The 17,702-nt window shown below is 41.7% G+C and overlaps 1 protein-coding gene across 2 annotated transcripts; it reads left to right on the top strand.

Moving 5' to 3' along the window:
• Positions 1–90: 90 nt before the first annotated feature.
• On the top strand, positions 91–14,050 carry SAR1B (secretion associated Ras related GTPase 1B). 2 transcript variants are annotated; one of them, XM_053956490.1, is made up of 7 exons: positions 91–308; positions 4,764–4,834; positions 7,686–7,805; positions 8,605–8,670; positions 9,218–9,321; positions 9,472–9,603; positions 11,121–14,050. In XM_053956490.1, exons 2-7 carry the CDS (start codon positions 4,780–4,782, stop codon positions 11,235–11,237), a joined length of 594 nt encoding a protein of 197 aa, XP_053812465.1. In that variant the 5' UTR covers positions 91–308; positions 4,764–4,779; the 3' UTR covers positions 11,238–14,050. The 2 variants fall into 2 exon arrangements, with proteins under 2 accessions (XP_053812465.1, XP_053812466.1); XM_053956491.1 differs by having other exon boundaries at positions 307–380.
• The last annotated feature ends 3,652 nt before the right edge of the window (positions 14,051–17,702 follow it).

Below are 17,702 nucleotides of genomic sequence, written 5' to 3'. Positions count from 1 at the left end.
TTCCGGGACCGGCGCTGCGGCTTAGGGGGCGGGGCCAGAGGCGGGGCTGGGCGGGCACGCGGAGGGGCGGAGCCGAGCGAAGCCGAACCGAACCCAGCCGAACTGAGCCGAACAGACCGAACCGGGGCGAGCCCAGCCGAACCTAGCCGAAGGCAACCCAGTCGAGACCACGCCCGCCCACCCGAAGACAGACGAGCCCACCCGAAGACAGACGAGCCCACCCGAAGACAGACGAGCCCACCCGAGTGTGTGCGCCGCGGGTGCCGGTGCCGGAAGGAGTGCGGGGGGCGGAGCGGGCGCAGCCGCGGGTGAGTGTCGGTGTCGGTCGGTGTCGGTCGGTGTCGGTGCTGCCCGAGTCCCGGAGCACCTCAGGCTCGGCGGTGGGTGAGCGGGGCAGACGGCGAGGGGTCTGTTCTTCCCGGCCGGCGGGGTAGCCGGGCGAGCCCCGCAGGACGCTGGGCCATTCCCGTGTCCTGCTGGGAGCGGCCTCTGGGCCGCGGCTGGGCCTGGCCGGGGGTCCCTGCGCGCCCCGACAAGCCGCGGCCTGCGCGGGGCCGCGGGCAGCGCGCTGCGAGGGGCCTGGGGGCGGCTGCTCCCCTCCCTTCCCTCCTATCCCTGCTGGCGCCTCCCTGTTTTTCCCCCGGCACAGCCCTGGGGCTGCTCGGGCCGCTGGCGGCACCGGCCGGTCCGTGAGGCTGTCACGGCGCTCGCAGGTCCCGAGCAGCGCTGCCTCAGTGGCTCTGCGATGGTGAGGTGTGTTAAGTAACCCCATAACCCACCGATGCCCTGCACCTCCCTGGGCAGCCGTCTGCCACGTTGTATCGACTTGGCAATACTTGTTTGAAGTATTGTTATGTCTTTAGAAGTTACTGCTTTTAAGGGTTTTGTTCATAAGTCAGTGAATGGTGCAGCAGCCCTGCGGCGAGGATGTGCTCTGACAGCTGGGCTTTGTGAGCCAGGGCTGCCTAAACCTCTACATCAGGCGCCCTTAGGAACTCGTGTGTTGTAGTGCTGTCTTCACAGCTAAACTCTGCTGTCTCAAAAATTAGTTACTGGCAAAACATTATTAAAATACTTTAAGAAAGTCTGTGCTTTTACCTCATTTTCTAACTATGCCTTTCCTTAGCTCTTAAAATACAACATCCAAGTGCAGTTTCAAATCAAAGAATAAATTGTGGTTTAGAATCTCAGTTTATCCACTGGCTTTCCTAGGGATTTTTACTTTTGTTGCCTGTGGTAATATTTTATAATGTTATGGTGATCGTGTGTGAAATTATAACTTTTAAGTTATCATGTTTCTACCCTACTTGAAAAACTAAAAATACACCCTTAGCAGTAGGCTTTAAGCCATTGCTTGCAGGTTGTGGTTTCAGACTGAACTGTGGCTGAAACGATGGTTTGGTGCTCTCAGGCTGGACTGAGATTTCGTCAGTGGCTCCTGCTGACAGTCCCCACACAGGTGTAGCACAGTGTGTTCCCAGTTCATGCAGGAGCTGTTCACTTGGGTGTCACTTGTTTCTGTTTCCTAATTGTTCCATAAAGGCATTTAAAATGCTCTTTAAAAGCCTGGTACTGTCTCTTACCTTAACTTCAGGAGTCTTCAGAAGTGAGCACTGTCCTAAGGTTTGGAAGTGAAATGATTTTTAGCTAGAAAAAAAGCAAGTTGAGTGTAGGCGGAAAAAATTTCCTATTTTTCAGAAGATAAAAGAGGTGTGAGTGAGTTTGCTTGCTAGTCCATGCTGTCAGCAGCTTTCCCTTCAGGAGGCTGGCTTGGTGTTACCAGAGCCACTGTGGGGAATTCCTCATTTTCCAGAGTCTCAGTAAGTGAACCCACGTCCTTGGTCTATGGAGTGCTGGACCTGGCTGCACAGGAGTTACTGGGTGGTGTATACTCACTTTGCTGGTGAAATAACATTGACCAGGGTTGAAGGGGACATTTTTCAGTGGTAGACATGTGTCACTGAAGTGATACTAGAAAGTTAACTTCGGTATCTTTGCAGTGGAGATACAGTGAGTCAGTGATGTCTGTAAAAGTAGTTGGTATCAAAAGACTGTCTTGGTCCAGAACAGCCTTTTGTTCAAAGCTTTTGCCTCTTTCCAGTGGATTATTTTCAAATCAACCCTTGAAATAACATTAAAATAGTACCTTCGTCTCCATCATGGCTTGTGAACAGTGATTGCTGTGTCTTCATTGTTCTGCTTTCGTGGTGTTTTTAACGTGAGCCTGAGAGTTTGAGTCTGTGTATATTCAACAGCCTCAGCTCTTCCCTGAATTTGCCCTCAGCGTAACCACTCTCGAACCAGAGCAGAGCCACTGTGGTTTTGTAATGCTTTGATTTGACACAGCTCTGAATTATGAAGTTACTTTTCCTATGTGATAAGAGTAGATTTAATATCGCTATTCAAATATTACCTGTGTGCCTTTACAATTAGCTGTCCATTTTTTTCCCATTTTTAAAGGGTTTTCCTTTAACTGCTGCCAGCTGATATGGAGGTTGTTCTGGGAAGATTTGGGTAGCTCTGCTTCCAGCACCACTTTTCTTATGGTGATGGAAATTGAACCAGTATTAATGCCACTTCAGCTGTGTTTGTAGAGTAATCCTGTTCTCAGATTAATCGTTTTAATCTCACCCCTTAAAGTTTTTTTTCTGTAATGCATGAAGATTGTTTTGGTTGATGTTTTTGGAAACCTAAGTGTAATAGATGGAACAGGTTTATACAACTGAACACTGAAGTTATTCTCACCTCAGTAATCTGAGCACTTCTCTTACATCACGCTGTTTGCCCTGATTTGCAGGTTATTTGAGTCGATCGTTTCCCTAAGCCCCACAGACGCTTTTCTCGATTGGTATTTTGCTCAAGCAATAAATAAATCTGCTGACGTGTGTGTTCTGCCATGTTTGCTTATTCTTGACCTTTGATTTTTAGCCATGCAAGGGACAGTTTCAATCATGACATTGTGTAACTGGGTGTTCATGCATTGACAAGCATATTTGATTGGTATTCTTAAAAATTGTGCCTGTTGCAGCTGCTGTGTTGTTCAGAGTAATGTAGACGTGGTTAAAGGTTTACGGGTTTGCTGTGGCGAAACCAAGACACCTGGTGCTTCGTCATCTGAACAGATTTTGTTCCAGTGCAATCAAAGGTCATTTAAATATCCACTCCTCTTTCCACATTATCTCTGTATGATGTACCTGCTGTTGCGTAGCAAAGAAACTCTGTCATGAGTTGCTGTGATGGATGCCTGGATTTTTGGGCTGGTTCAGACCTGTGTTTTGACTCCTGTGTACTGTGCTCTAGGCTCAGAGCTGCCCTGAAGTCCTCTTGTGATGCCCCAAGGCAGCCCTGCAGCTTCTAAACAAGTGTGGTGAGACCCTGTAGCAGTGTGGATACCTCTGCCAGCTGTGTTTAGCAGTGTAGCCCAGTTTTTCCAGGGCAGTCAGACTCTGGTGTCTGCAGGGATCATGTATTTCAGTAGGAATTAGCTGGCTAAAGGCTTCTAAGGATGTTGCCCTTTAGTCTCCAAGAGAACTAAAATGCTCACAGTTCACTGTATCAAACTGGTGCTTTCAGTGTGATTTAGAGCACAAGTTTGATGAGGAGCAGCTGAGGGAGCTGGAGAAGCTCAGCCTGGAGAAACGAAGCTCAGGGGGAAACCTCATCACTCTCTACAACTCCCTGACAGGTTGTAGCCAGGTCGGGGTTGGTGTTTGCTCTCAGGTGACAAGTGACAAGACAAGAGGAAACAGCTTCAAGTTGTGCCAGCAAAGCTTCAGATTACATATTAGGAAAAATTTCTTCACTGAAGGGTGGCCAAGCCCTGGCGCAGGCTGCCCAAGGCAGTGGTGGGTTCACCATCTCTGGAAGCGCTCAGAAGTCCTGTGGATGTGGCCTTGGGGACTTGGTTTAAGTGTTGGACATGGAAATGCTGGGCTAATAGTTGGACTCAATGGTCTTAGAGGTCTTTTTCAACCTCAATAATTCTATGATTATCCTCACTTTAGATAATGAGGAAATTAAGATGAAAGCTCGGAAATTAATCACTCGTGGCTACACAATGAACTTAGTATGGACTCTCAGCTCAGCCTTCTGTTATTGAATCCAAGCTGAAGGAATTCAGTGGGGAAATACAGGAGTCTGATGGGTTTTTTTAAACAAAACTTTTGCATTTAAGGTTTGAATTGTGTCAGACTGTGCAGGGCAATACAGGAGGTCACTGCCTTTGAAGGGTAATTCCAGTGCTTTGTGCTAGGTAATTGTTTTCCATAACAAGCCAAACAGACAGGCTCTGTGTGGACAAGGATTTATTTGGTATCAAACTTCTCTAGATTCAGCTCTGCAAAACTTCTTCACTTCTTACTGCCTCTACTTTGAACCCCAGCAGCTCCTAGGGGTGTCTGGAGCACTAAATCTGCAGTGATATCCCTCTAGTGCCCTCTCTGAAGTACCACTCTTCCCCAGTTAAAAAGTGAAAATCCTGTTTAAAATCTTCAGTGGATCATCACACACCTTCAGGAAATTGTACTTTGGATAAAATTAGTTTTACTTCTTGCAAAGACTTCCGTCCATGTAGTGTTTTCCCAAGAGAGGGGAAAATCTTTGCTACTGTCCTTTAATTGGTCTATGATACAGTTTACCAAAACTAATTTTTCTTTTTTTTAACACAGGATTTTAAATTAGTTTTGTTACCTGTAAGTACTTTACAATGCTTAATGTGCTGTTCTGACAGAAGTTAAATGCATTATGTTTTCTCTTTATTTCAGACTATAAGATTCAGATATGTTCCTATTTGATTGGATTTACAGTGGTTTCAGTAGTGTATTGCAGTTTTTAGGTAAGTCGTTATTGTTTGGGACTTTTCCTTTCTGCTATTCTTGTGTAAAATATCTGTTCACCTCTGTTATCTTCAAATAAGACTGCTGGATAAATAATAATATTTGGTTTGGTGTACATTTAGTAACACTCAAACAAAAGTTTCACTTATCAATACTGAACATTTCCAGAGTGTGCTCTCCACTCCATCTTACATTAATCCTTCTTGAAAAAAATTACATTTTATTTCATGATCACAATAGATTAGACTTTTCTAATCATACTACATTTAAGCTGGTGTGATTCAGTTGGCCTTTATGGGTCTTTTCCTGATTTTTCTCTGCTGTAAAGAACTGAACTCAGTTATTTTCATTCAGTTCTTTTGCACATGAGGATATAATTTCAGAATGCAAACAGGAGGGACTGTCTGCAAAAAACTAGCGTCAGATATTGAAACCCTTTCTCATGTTCAGCAGCGCATTGTTCTGTGATTTTTTGTTCTGTGCCACAGAAATTAATGTGAAACTTCACTGGCGTCTACTCAAGAGCCTCAGAAAATTATTCCCTGTTCAAAAAGTCTGCAATCCATATCAGTCCAAGGTGAAAAAAAAAAAACACAACCATGAGGAATATTAATGTTAGGATACAATTAATTTTAGGATACTAAAAAAGGATCAGAAGTTGCAAATCGCATAGGTAAAAGGCACAATTCCCAAGTTCAAAAGATTTTATTGAAGTGGTCAAAAAGCATTTGAGGCTAAGAAGTCATAGCAAGCTGTGGCACCTACCTTTTATCAGTTGAAAGTTTAAAGTTTTGCACTGAATGTCAGACCCTTGGCCTGCTATCAAAATGTTAGCCAGTGAAATTTTAACTAAGTTGACTAATCTTTCTTATCTCTTCTTCTTTAGCTGCACAGTGATTACTGCACACTGGCCTGCTCTTCCATTCCTGTGCAAGCAAAGGCTAATTCTGCTGAAAGATAGAGGAGCTTGAAGCAGCTCCCTCTTTTATGTCCCTCTTTTTCTAAAAGGGACTTTCTCTTTGCATTCTCAGTTAGAGTTGGAGAAGGCAGATCATAACATCTGGGAAACTGCCCACAGTTCCCCGTGCTGTCCTGTCAGAAGGCTAATGGGATCACTTTAGGAAGAACAACTTTGCACAAGTATACTTCTGGAAGGCACAAAAACATTTTTTAATTTGTATATATGAAAACTCGGGTCTTGGTGTAGCCAGTAGCTGAAGTATGGCTGTTTGTTAGTGTTGTGTTTCTGTGAAAGACACCTGGGAAACTTGAAATGTTGTGGTGCAATCAGCAACATCTGACTGGGAAGCAAAGACTCCTGGATCTGCAGGCTGAGAGTGGGAAAAATACTATTGTTTTCCTATAGATTGGTAGAGTTTTGTTTAACTCATAAGGTGAGTGTGAACTGGAGTTTCTCCTGTGATATAAGTTAGTATATGAAAATGTTTGTCCACTTCTTTCTCTGTAAACATTAACACTTTCTTCTCCACTCTGTAGTTTAATAGTTAGCATGTATATGGGCATGTGAGAAGATGAGTTTGGGAAATAAGAGTTGTTGTCTTTGAAAGAACTGTGAAGACACTCTGCAGGACCTAGAGTAATAAAGATCATTAATGACATAAGATGAAGAATAGGAGAGAATATTCATTCCTGCCAGTTACAAAACATGCCCAGCTGGAATGTGATCCCTGAGATTAGCTCAAAGGCAGAGGAAGAGGTGAGCAAACAGCAGTGGTGTAAAGGTCTGCTGGGCAGAGGCACCTCTGCCCCTGGAATGCTGCGGCATCAGCGGGGCTGGCTGAACATCCCAACACACACGAGGATAGCACATTACAGAAGATGGGTTTTTTTTCCAGTACAGAACAGGAGTGATGTTTTGTTTTTAAATTAATTTATCTTAATGTTTTACTTTGAATATCAATGAGTTTGAAGTGAAAACTAATTCTGGCAGAGGATACAGTGTTGACAAGTTGTAAGAGAATTGCCCTTTGATAATCTCCAATTTAAGAAAATATGGTGTTCGTGTTTTAAACATCTTTCCTTCATAGCAACTGTTGCATTTCTGGGGTTACAAGTGGAGGGGGAGAAGAAGGGCAGAAGACATTTTTATAAAGATGACAACCAATGAAAATAAAATTTCTTATTCCTGTTAGGAAAGCATTGTCACATGGGACAAAGTGTGTCAGAAGTGTCCTGACGATGCCATTCAGGATGTAGCCAACAGTTTTCCTGGGAGTGTGGATGAAAGTTACTTTTTGTCCAAATAATATGTTAACCAATATTAAAGAATTTATACACAAATTATGATGATTGATGTTGAATCCAATTTCTCTATATTATTGTGATTGAGGTCTGAATTTTCTTTTTTGTCTTGGACAAGTGTTTTGCTGTAATTGGAGGTAGGTGAACAGAGTTCAGGTTCAGAATGGTCCATGCTCCAGAGCCTGCTGTTAATGCTGGGTCTATGCCCACCTCTCCACCACCTGTGAGCAGAACTGTCCTTTTGCTGGGGCAGAGTAAACTGCACTAGTAGCATTTAGTCCTGTTCTGTCATGTTTTTCCTAAGATAATGGAATGCATTTCCATGATTGACACATTCACACCAATTTGTGCCTCTCCTGCCAAGCATCCTGTAAGCTGCATGCTACCTGCAGCAGGCTTGTGGTAAGTGGGAATGTCATTTGTACAACATGGATGAAGGGCACTGATAAAGCTGTGGTGGAGTTTGCCTGGTCTGTATTTTCTACCGTGACTGTAACACCTTGTTCCTAGGAGTGAAATCATCTCTAGTGCTGAAAATGAACTCCTGCTAGTTGAACTGATTAATCACTAGGTCCTTTTTTGTTTTAGGACTGTACAAGAAATCAGGCAAGCTAGTGTTTCTTGGACTGGACAATGCTGGAAAAACTACACTGCTGCACATGCTCAAAGATGACAGACTGGGACAACATGTGCCCACGTTACACCCCAGTAAGTTAATAGTGCTGTTCCTTAGCTAGAGAGCATTTGAAGGATTGCAAGAAAAGCAGGTTCTGATTATGCCAGATCTGATTATAAGAACAGCAGTGTAACTGGGGAGATACAAAGGGATTGTTGGGATTGAAATCCATAGATAGTTCAAGTAATCTTAAAAAACAATGTGTGTAGGATAGTTCAGAGTGCTATATTCAAAATTAAGAGGTGAATAACAAGCAGAACAATGAAGCAGAGAGTTTGTACTATAGAAGCTGCAAGAAATAGGAGCTTGCAATTTTTGGGAACATCTTCTCTGCATAATTAGAAAATCAGTATTTGTGTCTCAGAGGTTGCTGTGTAATTGTTATCCTGGTAACCTTGCAGGAGAAGAAGTTCAACACAGGTTGAAAATGTGGATTGAGGAAGTCTAGTAAGGAGGTGAGAAACTGGGAAAGGACGTGAAGAGGAGAAACCTTGAACAGTATTGAAAACAAAATGCCAAATGCAAAACCTTTTTTGCAAACCAGATGTCAGAGCCAACTGTTGTTTGTATAATATGTAGGGATAAATAATGTAGGAATACTCTGCTCTTCTTAGCATTGTAGGTATTTCACACATGCTTTAATGGTTAATAACATTTTGGTGATACATGAATGTGCCACTGATTTTGAGAGAATGTATTACTTTCATGTTCTTCTTGAATAACAAAATACTGGAAAGAACCAAAAGAAAGTAAAATCTATATGCTAGAAGGCCGGACTTTTCCAAAGCACTGCATAATCTTCACCTAGAATATAATTCTGTGTGTTTCCAGCTTCAGAAGAGCTGACAATTGCTGGCATGACTTTCACTACCTTCGATCTGGGTGGACATGCTCAAGGTAAGAGTGTATATTGACTCACTTAAGCTCACTGAACTGGGCTGGAGTTTGCTTCCAATCAGAAACACGGCCCTGTTGCAGAGACTGACTTCCCAAACTCTTCTGTGACAGCATAAAAGACATTGGCTGCTCTTTTGCCCATCTCCACCATTTATCACAAATCACAAATATGCTTTAGCAAGAGCTGCAATAGAGGAGAAACTTTTGACTAATACTGTGAGGAGTTCTGTACTTTGAATTCCTTGCATTTACCTTCAAACTTACCTTTGTTGACATAATTCTTGGGGAAACAAAAACCATTTCCACTCATCAGCATTCATGTGGGATAGAACAGTGATAACATTAGAGCAAATGATAATTTTGTTCTGTTATTTCAGGCTTTGTAAAACATGAAATTGCATTCCAAAGACTGGGAACATAAGCTAAGAATTAAAAAAAAATCAAATTAATAAACCCACACACACCTGTTGCTTCTTAATTACCAGTGTGCATTGCTCTGTATTTGGGGATAATTCCCTTTTATTTTTATTTCTTATTTTCCCTGTAGCTCGCAGAGTGTGGAAAAACTACCTGCCTGCAATTAATGGTGTTGTGTTCTTGGTGGACTGTGCAGATCATGAAAGATTGCTTGAATCAAAAGAAGAACTGGATGTAAGTTGAAATAAGCTTTTGAAAGTTTGAACTTCTAAGAACTAAGCCCAAATACCCAACAGACCTCTGCTGTCACCTATGAATGAGTAGTAGTGATTTGTCCTTCTGTATTTTAAATTAATCAGTCCTCCTTTGTCCATTCCTTTGCAGTCACTAATGACAGATGAAACTATTGCTAATGTGCCTATCCTAATTCTTGGTAACAAGATTGACAGACCTGAAGCCATCAGTGAAGAGAGGTTACGAGAGACATTTGGTCTGTATGGCCAGACAACAGGAAAGGTATTTTCCTTCTTTTTCTTTTTTTTTTTTTTTTTTTTTTTTTTTGGGGGGGAGGAGGTTTTTTGCTTAGGCAGTTAGTTTGCCTTATTTGTGTGTTGACTCTGGTTTGCTCCAGCTATACAAAATAAATGTTTTTCTAATTTATAAAGTACTTAGTACATAATAACAATATATAGAACGGATCCCAGAGTCTCTTTGTGTGTGTGTGTGTAAAATGTATGTCTACTACAACTTTTTACGTCATATAATGCCATATTTTTTCAGAGAAAATGTACTTGTATCTAGAATAATTTTTAGTACTTCAACTTTCTTATGCACTACTTTCAAACAGTTTTCAGAGGCTATAGTTGTAGAGTGAATTATGAGAGAAAACTGAATAGAATCTTTCTCATTTCAAGTGCAAGCTTTAATAATTTTCTACCTAACATATTTGCCTAAAGCTTAGAGATAGATTTACACCATTGTAGAAGTCTAAGCTTGTAGGTTGTGGGAAGGAAAAAGTTCCTATTGGCATCCGTAGCAACAAGGCAGATTTCTAGTAAGGATCTTTGTGATACTTCAGCTCCTCTTAATGTAAAGTTAATACAGTGCTCTGTTTGTGAGCATTAGAAACGGTGCTTGGTGTCCTTGGCCCTTGGAAAGAAACCTCCCTGCAGCTGACAGAGTCGTTCCACTGTGGCTTCCAATCACAGCTCCCATTAGCTGACCAGCTCTGCTGAGGGCACCTGCCTTGCAATTCCTCTTTGCTTATTCACTCTTAGGTGCCTCCCTTTAAGTTCAGTGCCAGTCATAGTTCAGGTCAGGCAGGAACAAATCTTTACTTTCTTGTTTGTTGCATTTTGCCCTCTTGTTTTCTGGTCTTTACATCACATGTATTTGATGAAGCATGGACGCCAGTGTGAATCTCCAGTTGAACAGCAGCTTTATTGCACTGTGCTGATCTTAGCAAGCAAACACATGGCACTCTTGCTTTGCTCAGCCCTAAAATTTGTAGCAAATGGTTTTTTTATCTGGTTGGAAAACTGTTGCAAACAGAGCAGGGAACTGTGACTGAACATCAAATATAAGCTCTAAAATTCTCTTTGCATGTTTGCTGTTCCATTCTGGTTTCATGTACCTCCCCCTCTCCAGTGTGGATGCACGTGAGAACATGCACAGTGTTGTTGTACACAAGTTACTGAGATTAAGGTCACGTGTTCTGGTCTTTCTCTGGAGGTGTCGGGCCCAGAGAAGCTGGGGATGGCCCATTCCTGGAAGTGTTTTCATGCCAGTTTGGACAGGGCTTGGAGCAACCTGGTCTAGTGGAAGGTGTCCCTGCCCACGGCAGGGGTTTGGAATGAGATTAGCTTTCAGGCCCCTTCCAACCCAACCCATTCTATGATTTTAGATTAATTTATTTTCCAAAATTCCAGTGTCAAACACGAGTTAAGTAGGAGCATTCCATGGATGCAAATGTCCATGTGGAATAGATGTTGTTTCTAAGGGAACTGTAAGGGCATGCTTTTGTCTCTCTGCAGGGCAGCACACCACTGAAGGACCTGAATGCCAGGCCCCTGGAGGTGTTCATGTGCAGCGTGCTGAAGAGACAAGGCTACGGGGAGGGGTTCCGCTGGATGGCCCAGTACATCAACTGATCCCTGCCAAAATCACAGCAGCACATCCTGGCCTGGGTCTCAGTGTTGTCTGCTCCTTATTTGATCACTCAGTGTACGTAACTTGAATTCATTTGACTGTTCAATTTTAAAAATACACATTTTTAGCTAATTATATCATTGATGCTAAATTGTAAGTGTGAGGATTGCAAAATTATTTCAAGCAAGTTTGTAAGTTTAAATACCACAACCTGTGAGCTTTCTAATCCCATGCAGCATCCTTTTGCAGCTTTTAATTTAATGAGTCTCCTGCACCATTTTTGGTCAGAGCAACTTTCCAGTACAGTATGTTTGAATGCACTTTTTAACAGCTGAAAACGATGAACATGTGAAAAATATTTAATGCTTATGTTAAATTTTTTATGTACTTTTTTGAAACTGGTTTTATAACTTTAGAGTATATAACCATCTTTCAAGGAATAATAAATAATTAGCTGATGGATAATTGCATGATGCCTTACAGTTTTCAATAATACACTTTCTTATGCAACGTCATGCAATAAATTTAAATCCAGTCTTTGGCATCTAAAATGTTTCATTTTAATGTGTCTTAACTAGTGAGGCTGATCTGAATATGTGGGATATTTTCCTGAAACACAAGCAGGCCACAAAGTAGTTTTGCTGTAGATTAGAGTAAGGTGGGTTTTTTCAGACTACTAAATTGTATTTATTTTAGGTTTTTCCATAATAAAGGAAAAATCTACTGTGATGCCCTTATAATTACCACAAATACAAAAACTCTAAATTAATTGTGCCAAAGTAAATCTTGAACTAATGACAAAAGTGGTCTTAATCTACTGGTCTCTTGAATTAAACCCCTGATGTAACACAAGAAATAGTTTCTTTCTGAAGAAATAAGAATACCACTGCACTAAATATCCCATTTCCAATTTCATTCATTTTTGGGTCTACCAGAAGACTTGCCCATGAAATTTCCAGGAGAAGAAAAATGGGGTTGCCATTGCTGCTTTTGCAAGTTTACGAGCTCACACTCATTGGCCAGTTTTATTTTTAGGACAAGATGGATTCTTTTATGTGGTTTTTGCCCTGAAACCTGGCCAGTGTGGCAGCTGCTGGCTGCCCAGGGCACTTATTTCTGGGGTAAAATTCAGTCCCTCCTTCCAGTTCCTGACTGCTTTTCCCTGCTTTTGAGTGTTAGTTCTGCAAGGAGAAAGCAGGTTCTCTTTGAAGAAAAGGTGTTGCAGCACATTTTATTGATGCTGGCTGGGAGCTGTGGTGGGTGCTTTCTTGTGCTGGGCAAGTTTTGCTCCTAATTTGTCAGATGAATGTGGGGTTTCAAGCCCTGAAGTCACCATTTCACTATGATGGGTTTGAGTTTCACTGTGTAGTTTGTTTTGCCCTTGTACAAATACAAACTGCTGCAAGTTGTACTGAATCCCTTTTACTTCATGTTGTATATCTTCTCCAAAATACTTTAGGCCTTATGTTTCCAACATCCATGGCAGCAAATGTATTTCTGACTGGTTTGATTTCACAAATGACTTTCTTCTGACCTCTGGGCTTGAAGCTCAGATCTAAAGGCTGTAGGCACAAAGCAAATAAATGAGACTTATTCCTTGCCCAAACCTGAACTGGTATGATTGAATATTGATGATCAGTTCCCCACAGTCCTAGATTGTGCATCTGAATAATTCAGAACCTAACTAATATAAATTGTAAATGAAGTTTATTACTACAGAATCACATGCAAAACATTAAGCCCAGTTTGTGTGTGGTGCAGTTCAGTGTGAGGGCATTGGAGGGCTTTTCCAAATGACCAACATAGAGAATTCTGCATTTAAACTCATGCTCAGCTGTAGAGTGGTGTCTCTGCTGCATAAATCCAAACTGGAGGCAAGAAGTGGCCTCTCACCACTGTGTGGACAGTGTGTGTCTTTACTACCTACAGCCATTATGTAGGGGATGTGCCTCTTGTTTTTTTTCTCTAGCTGTTTCTGATGATGGTTATAATGCAGAGAACCACAGCTAAATCACTAGATGGTGTAAATATTAAAAGTACTACTTGCAGAGTCACGTTGTGGTGTTGATGTGAGAGATTTGGGACTGTGTTGCCTGTGCTTATGGAAATGAAGCTGGAAGTGGAGATATTCTGCTGCACTTCCACAGGCTGAGCCATTGCATGGGCCTGGAGGGGTCCTCTTCACCTGCTCTTCCAACCAACTGTGAACAACAGCACTAAAGAAAGGGGTAATCCTATTAAAAATTAAAAGGAAGGGAGGTGATGGTGCTTAAAAGTGTGTGTTAAGAATAGTTCCCAGTGTTGTGGAAACACTCTTGATTTCCTGGTTCCTGCTCTGGGATGGTGGCTGAAATGTTATTGCAATAAGGGCATGAAGAAACCTGGACCTTGTGTTACCCAGCTGGGTATGTTGTTGGAATAGGTGATCAATGCTCAGTGAAATACATAAATAATCTTGCTCTATTTCATTTCATTCAGCAGAGGAAGGACCTTTCTTCTGTAGTTTACATTCTGTTGTGCACATGAATGTGAATGAGTGTTGTGTGTCTTTGTGTGAAGACTTTATTAATAGACAAATATACTGATGAGAATTTTCCTGGTGGTTCTCATCCCCACCCCCTCCATATCCCCCTGGCCATTTATTTCTATTTTATTCCTATGACTGTGGCCAGTCTTGCTTCAAAAATGTAGTGTTCACATTTGGGTCTGACTTATATGATTTTTTTTTTGCACTCTTGACTATGCAGATTTTAATTGAACATCACTTTAAAGAATGTGAAAAAGAAAACTCATTAATAAAGATGTTATTTATGAATTGTCTCATTTTGTTTTTACATTGCAACAGTTCCTTAAGAGAAATGAATGCAGATTTCTAAGATCCTAATAACTACTTGTGGCAGTGGCCTGTATTTCATGGCAGTGACCCCATTTACTAACATCTCTGGGTTGAATAAGATTCCTTTTGCTTGGATGTAATTAAAATTGGGGTCTAGTATGCATTGTATAACTGAGAGGTGATTGCTGTATTTCAGTCTTGGTTTAATACATTTTTCAGCACCAATTGTTGGCATTGGAGATGGGAAAGCTCTCCAAGCTTTCTCATTTATCCTCTGCCAGATCAGGATTATTTCTGTGTTCAGGTCCTGACTATGATGTGCCAAAGGTGACCTGTGGCATTCACTGGAGTACAGTACCTGCATGCATGGGAGCTTTATTGTATTTTGATAATTGGATCTGAGCATCAAATAAAACATTTGGCATTCACTTATTTATAATAATGTCAGTTCAGGAAAATGATGGAGGTGGTCTCCAATCCCAGTGAATTCGCAGGTCTGCTGGAGGTCAAATTGTTCTTCTCTTGTTTGTCCTGTCAAAAGTATTTGGTTGTTACCAACCAAAGTCCAGTGTTTCTGTTGACTACAGTGTGCTCACATTTAGGTCACACTATTGTTAGTTGTGGACTGAGGAGTTACATTTGAGCCTCATCCACTGGGGTCAGTGGGGACATGTAACTTCTTGCACTTGGACAAACCACTCTTTGCACTGGTGTTTCTGTTCTGAAATGTGAGTGCGCTAAATGTTGAAAATCGTAATTTATATAATAAACTGCAGAAGAAAAGCTAAAGATGAAAGTGTTCTTTAACATGTTGTCGATGCATTTGTTATTATGTTGTCCCATCCTATGCTGGAAATACAAGTATTGGGAGTAGAAAATAAAATTCTGCTTGAAATTGGAAGGAGTTTTAAACAGGTAGTTCTTGTCAAATTATCAAAATCAGGAAAAAAGTGTGCTCAGTATATGGTCTAGGAGTGAGTTTGGGTTTTCTTGGGTGGGTATAGTAATAGTTCTGTCTCATTTTTGTTCATGGGTGTATGGAAAAAAATCCTCTGTTTGGAAAACTCTTTGAACATGGAAAAAATGCCTTTCCTTTGTTGCAGCTCTAAAATAAGATGGAAAGATATGATCTTAGAGGTGACTGATACGTCCTTAGAATCCAGCTGTGCTCTAGGATTGGCCCTGTTGGTGGGACTTTGGAGTGGGGGTTGCCACTGAGTTGAAACTTAATAAACCGAGTGTAGCCCACAGGAGAGTGTGTTAACCTACTGTTAGAGAACTATTTTCCAACCCTAAAAATACATTCTCCTTAGGTTGCATTTTTCAAATTATTTTTTGGCTGCTTTTGAGTTACAATTAAAAATTTGATGAGCAAGTATGATAAAATGATAATTAAAAATATATCCCTTGTTTTTCTTATGACCCTATTTCTTATTGCACATGTTGCATCATAGAAAGAAATTGTGCAGTAATATTTTGGAGCCTTTGATTCTTTTCATTTCTCAGAACTTTCAATCTTCTAATGCGAGTGGAAGGGCTCTTGTCCTTGGTTTACCTCTGGTGACAGCGGTGGCTGGAGGGATTGGATCATGCTTGGTCTCTGCCTGAACAAGAAGAGCTCTCACAGCAGCCTCGAAGGAAGAGGTGCCTCCCTAACGTAGGCAGCATTTACCCATGTCTGTAACAGGATGACAGAAGCCTCCCTCACACAGAAGCTACTGGAGATGCCTCACAAACCTTGTGTAAATTAGTGGCACACTGGCTCCTGTCCCTGGCATTCACAGCACAACAGCCACTCAAAGTGCGTGCCATTCCTTGTGTTGCACCCAACCATGACAAGATTCAGTAGAATACAAGGTAAAAGAACAGCAGAAAAACTTGCAATGTGTACACTACAAAGCTTGGATCTATTTAAAATTTCTGATTCTCCTTCCTAAATCTAAATAAACGTTTTCATAAAAGGAGAATGTAAAGGCATGCTTTCAGTATTGGGTCCAAATGCCTGGTTTTGGCACAGGCAAGTAAGAATTTATATTTGGTTAATTTTTCCCCCCACAAAGTGGTACTTTACTGTCAGAGTGCTTCGATGAACTCCCAGGAGCACAGCACTTGCTGGAGCAAACCCTTGGCAGTAGCTTGGGGCAGGGATGAGCTGTTGAAGATCTGATTTTGGCCACTTGGTGATATTTGAGTACTCGACCCAGGGGAGGTGCAGCAGCCCTGGGGACGAGGGGGCTGGGCTGGGCTGGGACCGGTGCTGCAGCAGCCACTGGCAAAGCTGAGCTGAGAGGTCTGGAGTAGCTCAGCTTTTGTAGCACACAGGGGTTCTGAGCAAAGGGATTCGGTTTTCAGTGTGAATGTGGATCTTGAAAGGAAGGGCAGAACTTAAGTTCGAGTTTGTTCAAATTTTGGTGAAAGCAAAAAGCTTTGCTAGTGGGCATTGAGCAGGCTAAAGGAGGGGTCAGTGTTGGGGACATGGGGCAGGGGCTGCCCTGCAGGTCATTGTCAGCATCTCTAGGAAATATTTGACCAAGTTCCCCCTGTGTAATGGAGGAAGTGAAGAATCCTCAAAAGAAGGTTATGTTGATTTGACACTTGGACCTGAAGATTTGTTTGTTAAGAGAACTTCTTTTTGATTTATAGTATTTTTTATTTTTTCAGTTCCCCTCTAACCCTTCTATCTGCTATTACCACTTCTGTAATAGCCTATCTGTGATTTAAATTGTCTCCCAACTTAAAAAAAAAAATCTGATTCTTTTTGTCCAAGGCTGTTTTGGGAGAAGCTTTATTCCAACACTTTGATACTTAAAAATTCTGAGAAAGAGAGACCTCTATCAAAGAAGAAATTCTGCTTGTGTTTTCAGAGCCATTGTCAGGCACAATGCAAGAGAGAAGCAGTATGAAGTTTACACATGTTGTTTGGCTTTATTATTTTGTGAGAAGTGAAGAAAACCCAAACAATTCCTCTGTGAGTAGTTGAAGTTATCTGAGCTGCTGCGAGTCCGACTGCAGTGAAGAATGTGTAACAGATCCTCACACATGTGACTGTGGGATGAGTCTATTTATGTCTCTGTAAACATGAAATTATGAAATGCACACCATGGAGATGGGGCTGGTGAAGTCCTTGGCTGACCTGGTCAACTGTCATTTGGCTTGCACCTCTCTGGGAGAACAGAGCGAATTTAAACTTGCTGCAGAACATTGTGCTGCTGAAAGATGTTTCGTGAAAGGGAAGCAGCTTCATGCAATAAAGCAAAAAAAACATCCTCTGTGTTACCAGATAAGAGGAAAATGCTGTGAGTTTCTGTAATAATATCTTAGACACCTTGTGGGCATAAGAGCACTTCACAAAGACAGCATCTAGAAAAAAAAATCACAATAATTTTTCTTTTGTATGTTCCAGATCTGAAATAAACAGATGTGTGGCTGAGATTTGGATCCTTTCTGCAAAATAAAAATAAAGTGCAAATCTCAAGATTGCAAAAGAAGGAAAAAGAGATGTGAGAGAAATGGCTCATGGAGACTTTGCTTTTGCACTCATTAGATGGTACCAATGGTGGCCTGCACAGTACGAGGCTGTGGTGGGGAAGGAGCTGCTCCTACCCCGAGTCCTTGGCTGGAGCCTGCTGGG

This window comes from Vidua chalybeata, chromosome 15, assembly GCF_026979565.1.
Source record: "Vidua chalybeata isolate OUT-0048 chromosome 15, bVidCha1 merged haplotype, whole genome shotgun sequence".
Classification (NCBI taxonomy): Eukaryota; Metazoa; Chordata; class Aves; order Passeriformes; family Viduidae; genus Vidua; species Vidua chalybeata.
This window is presented reverse-complemented; position numbering and strand designations above follow the sequence as displayed.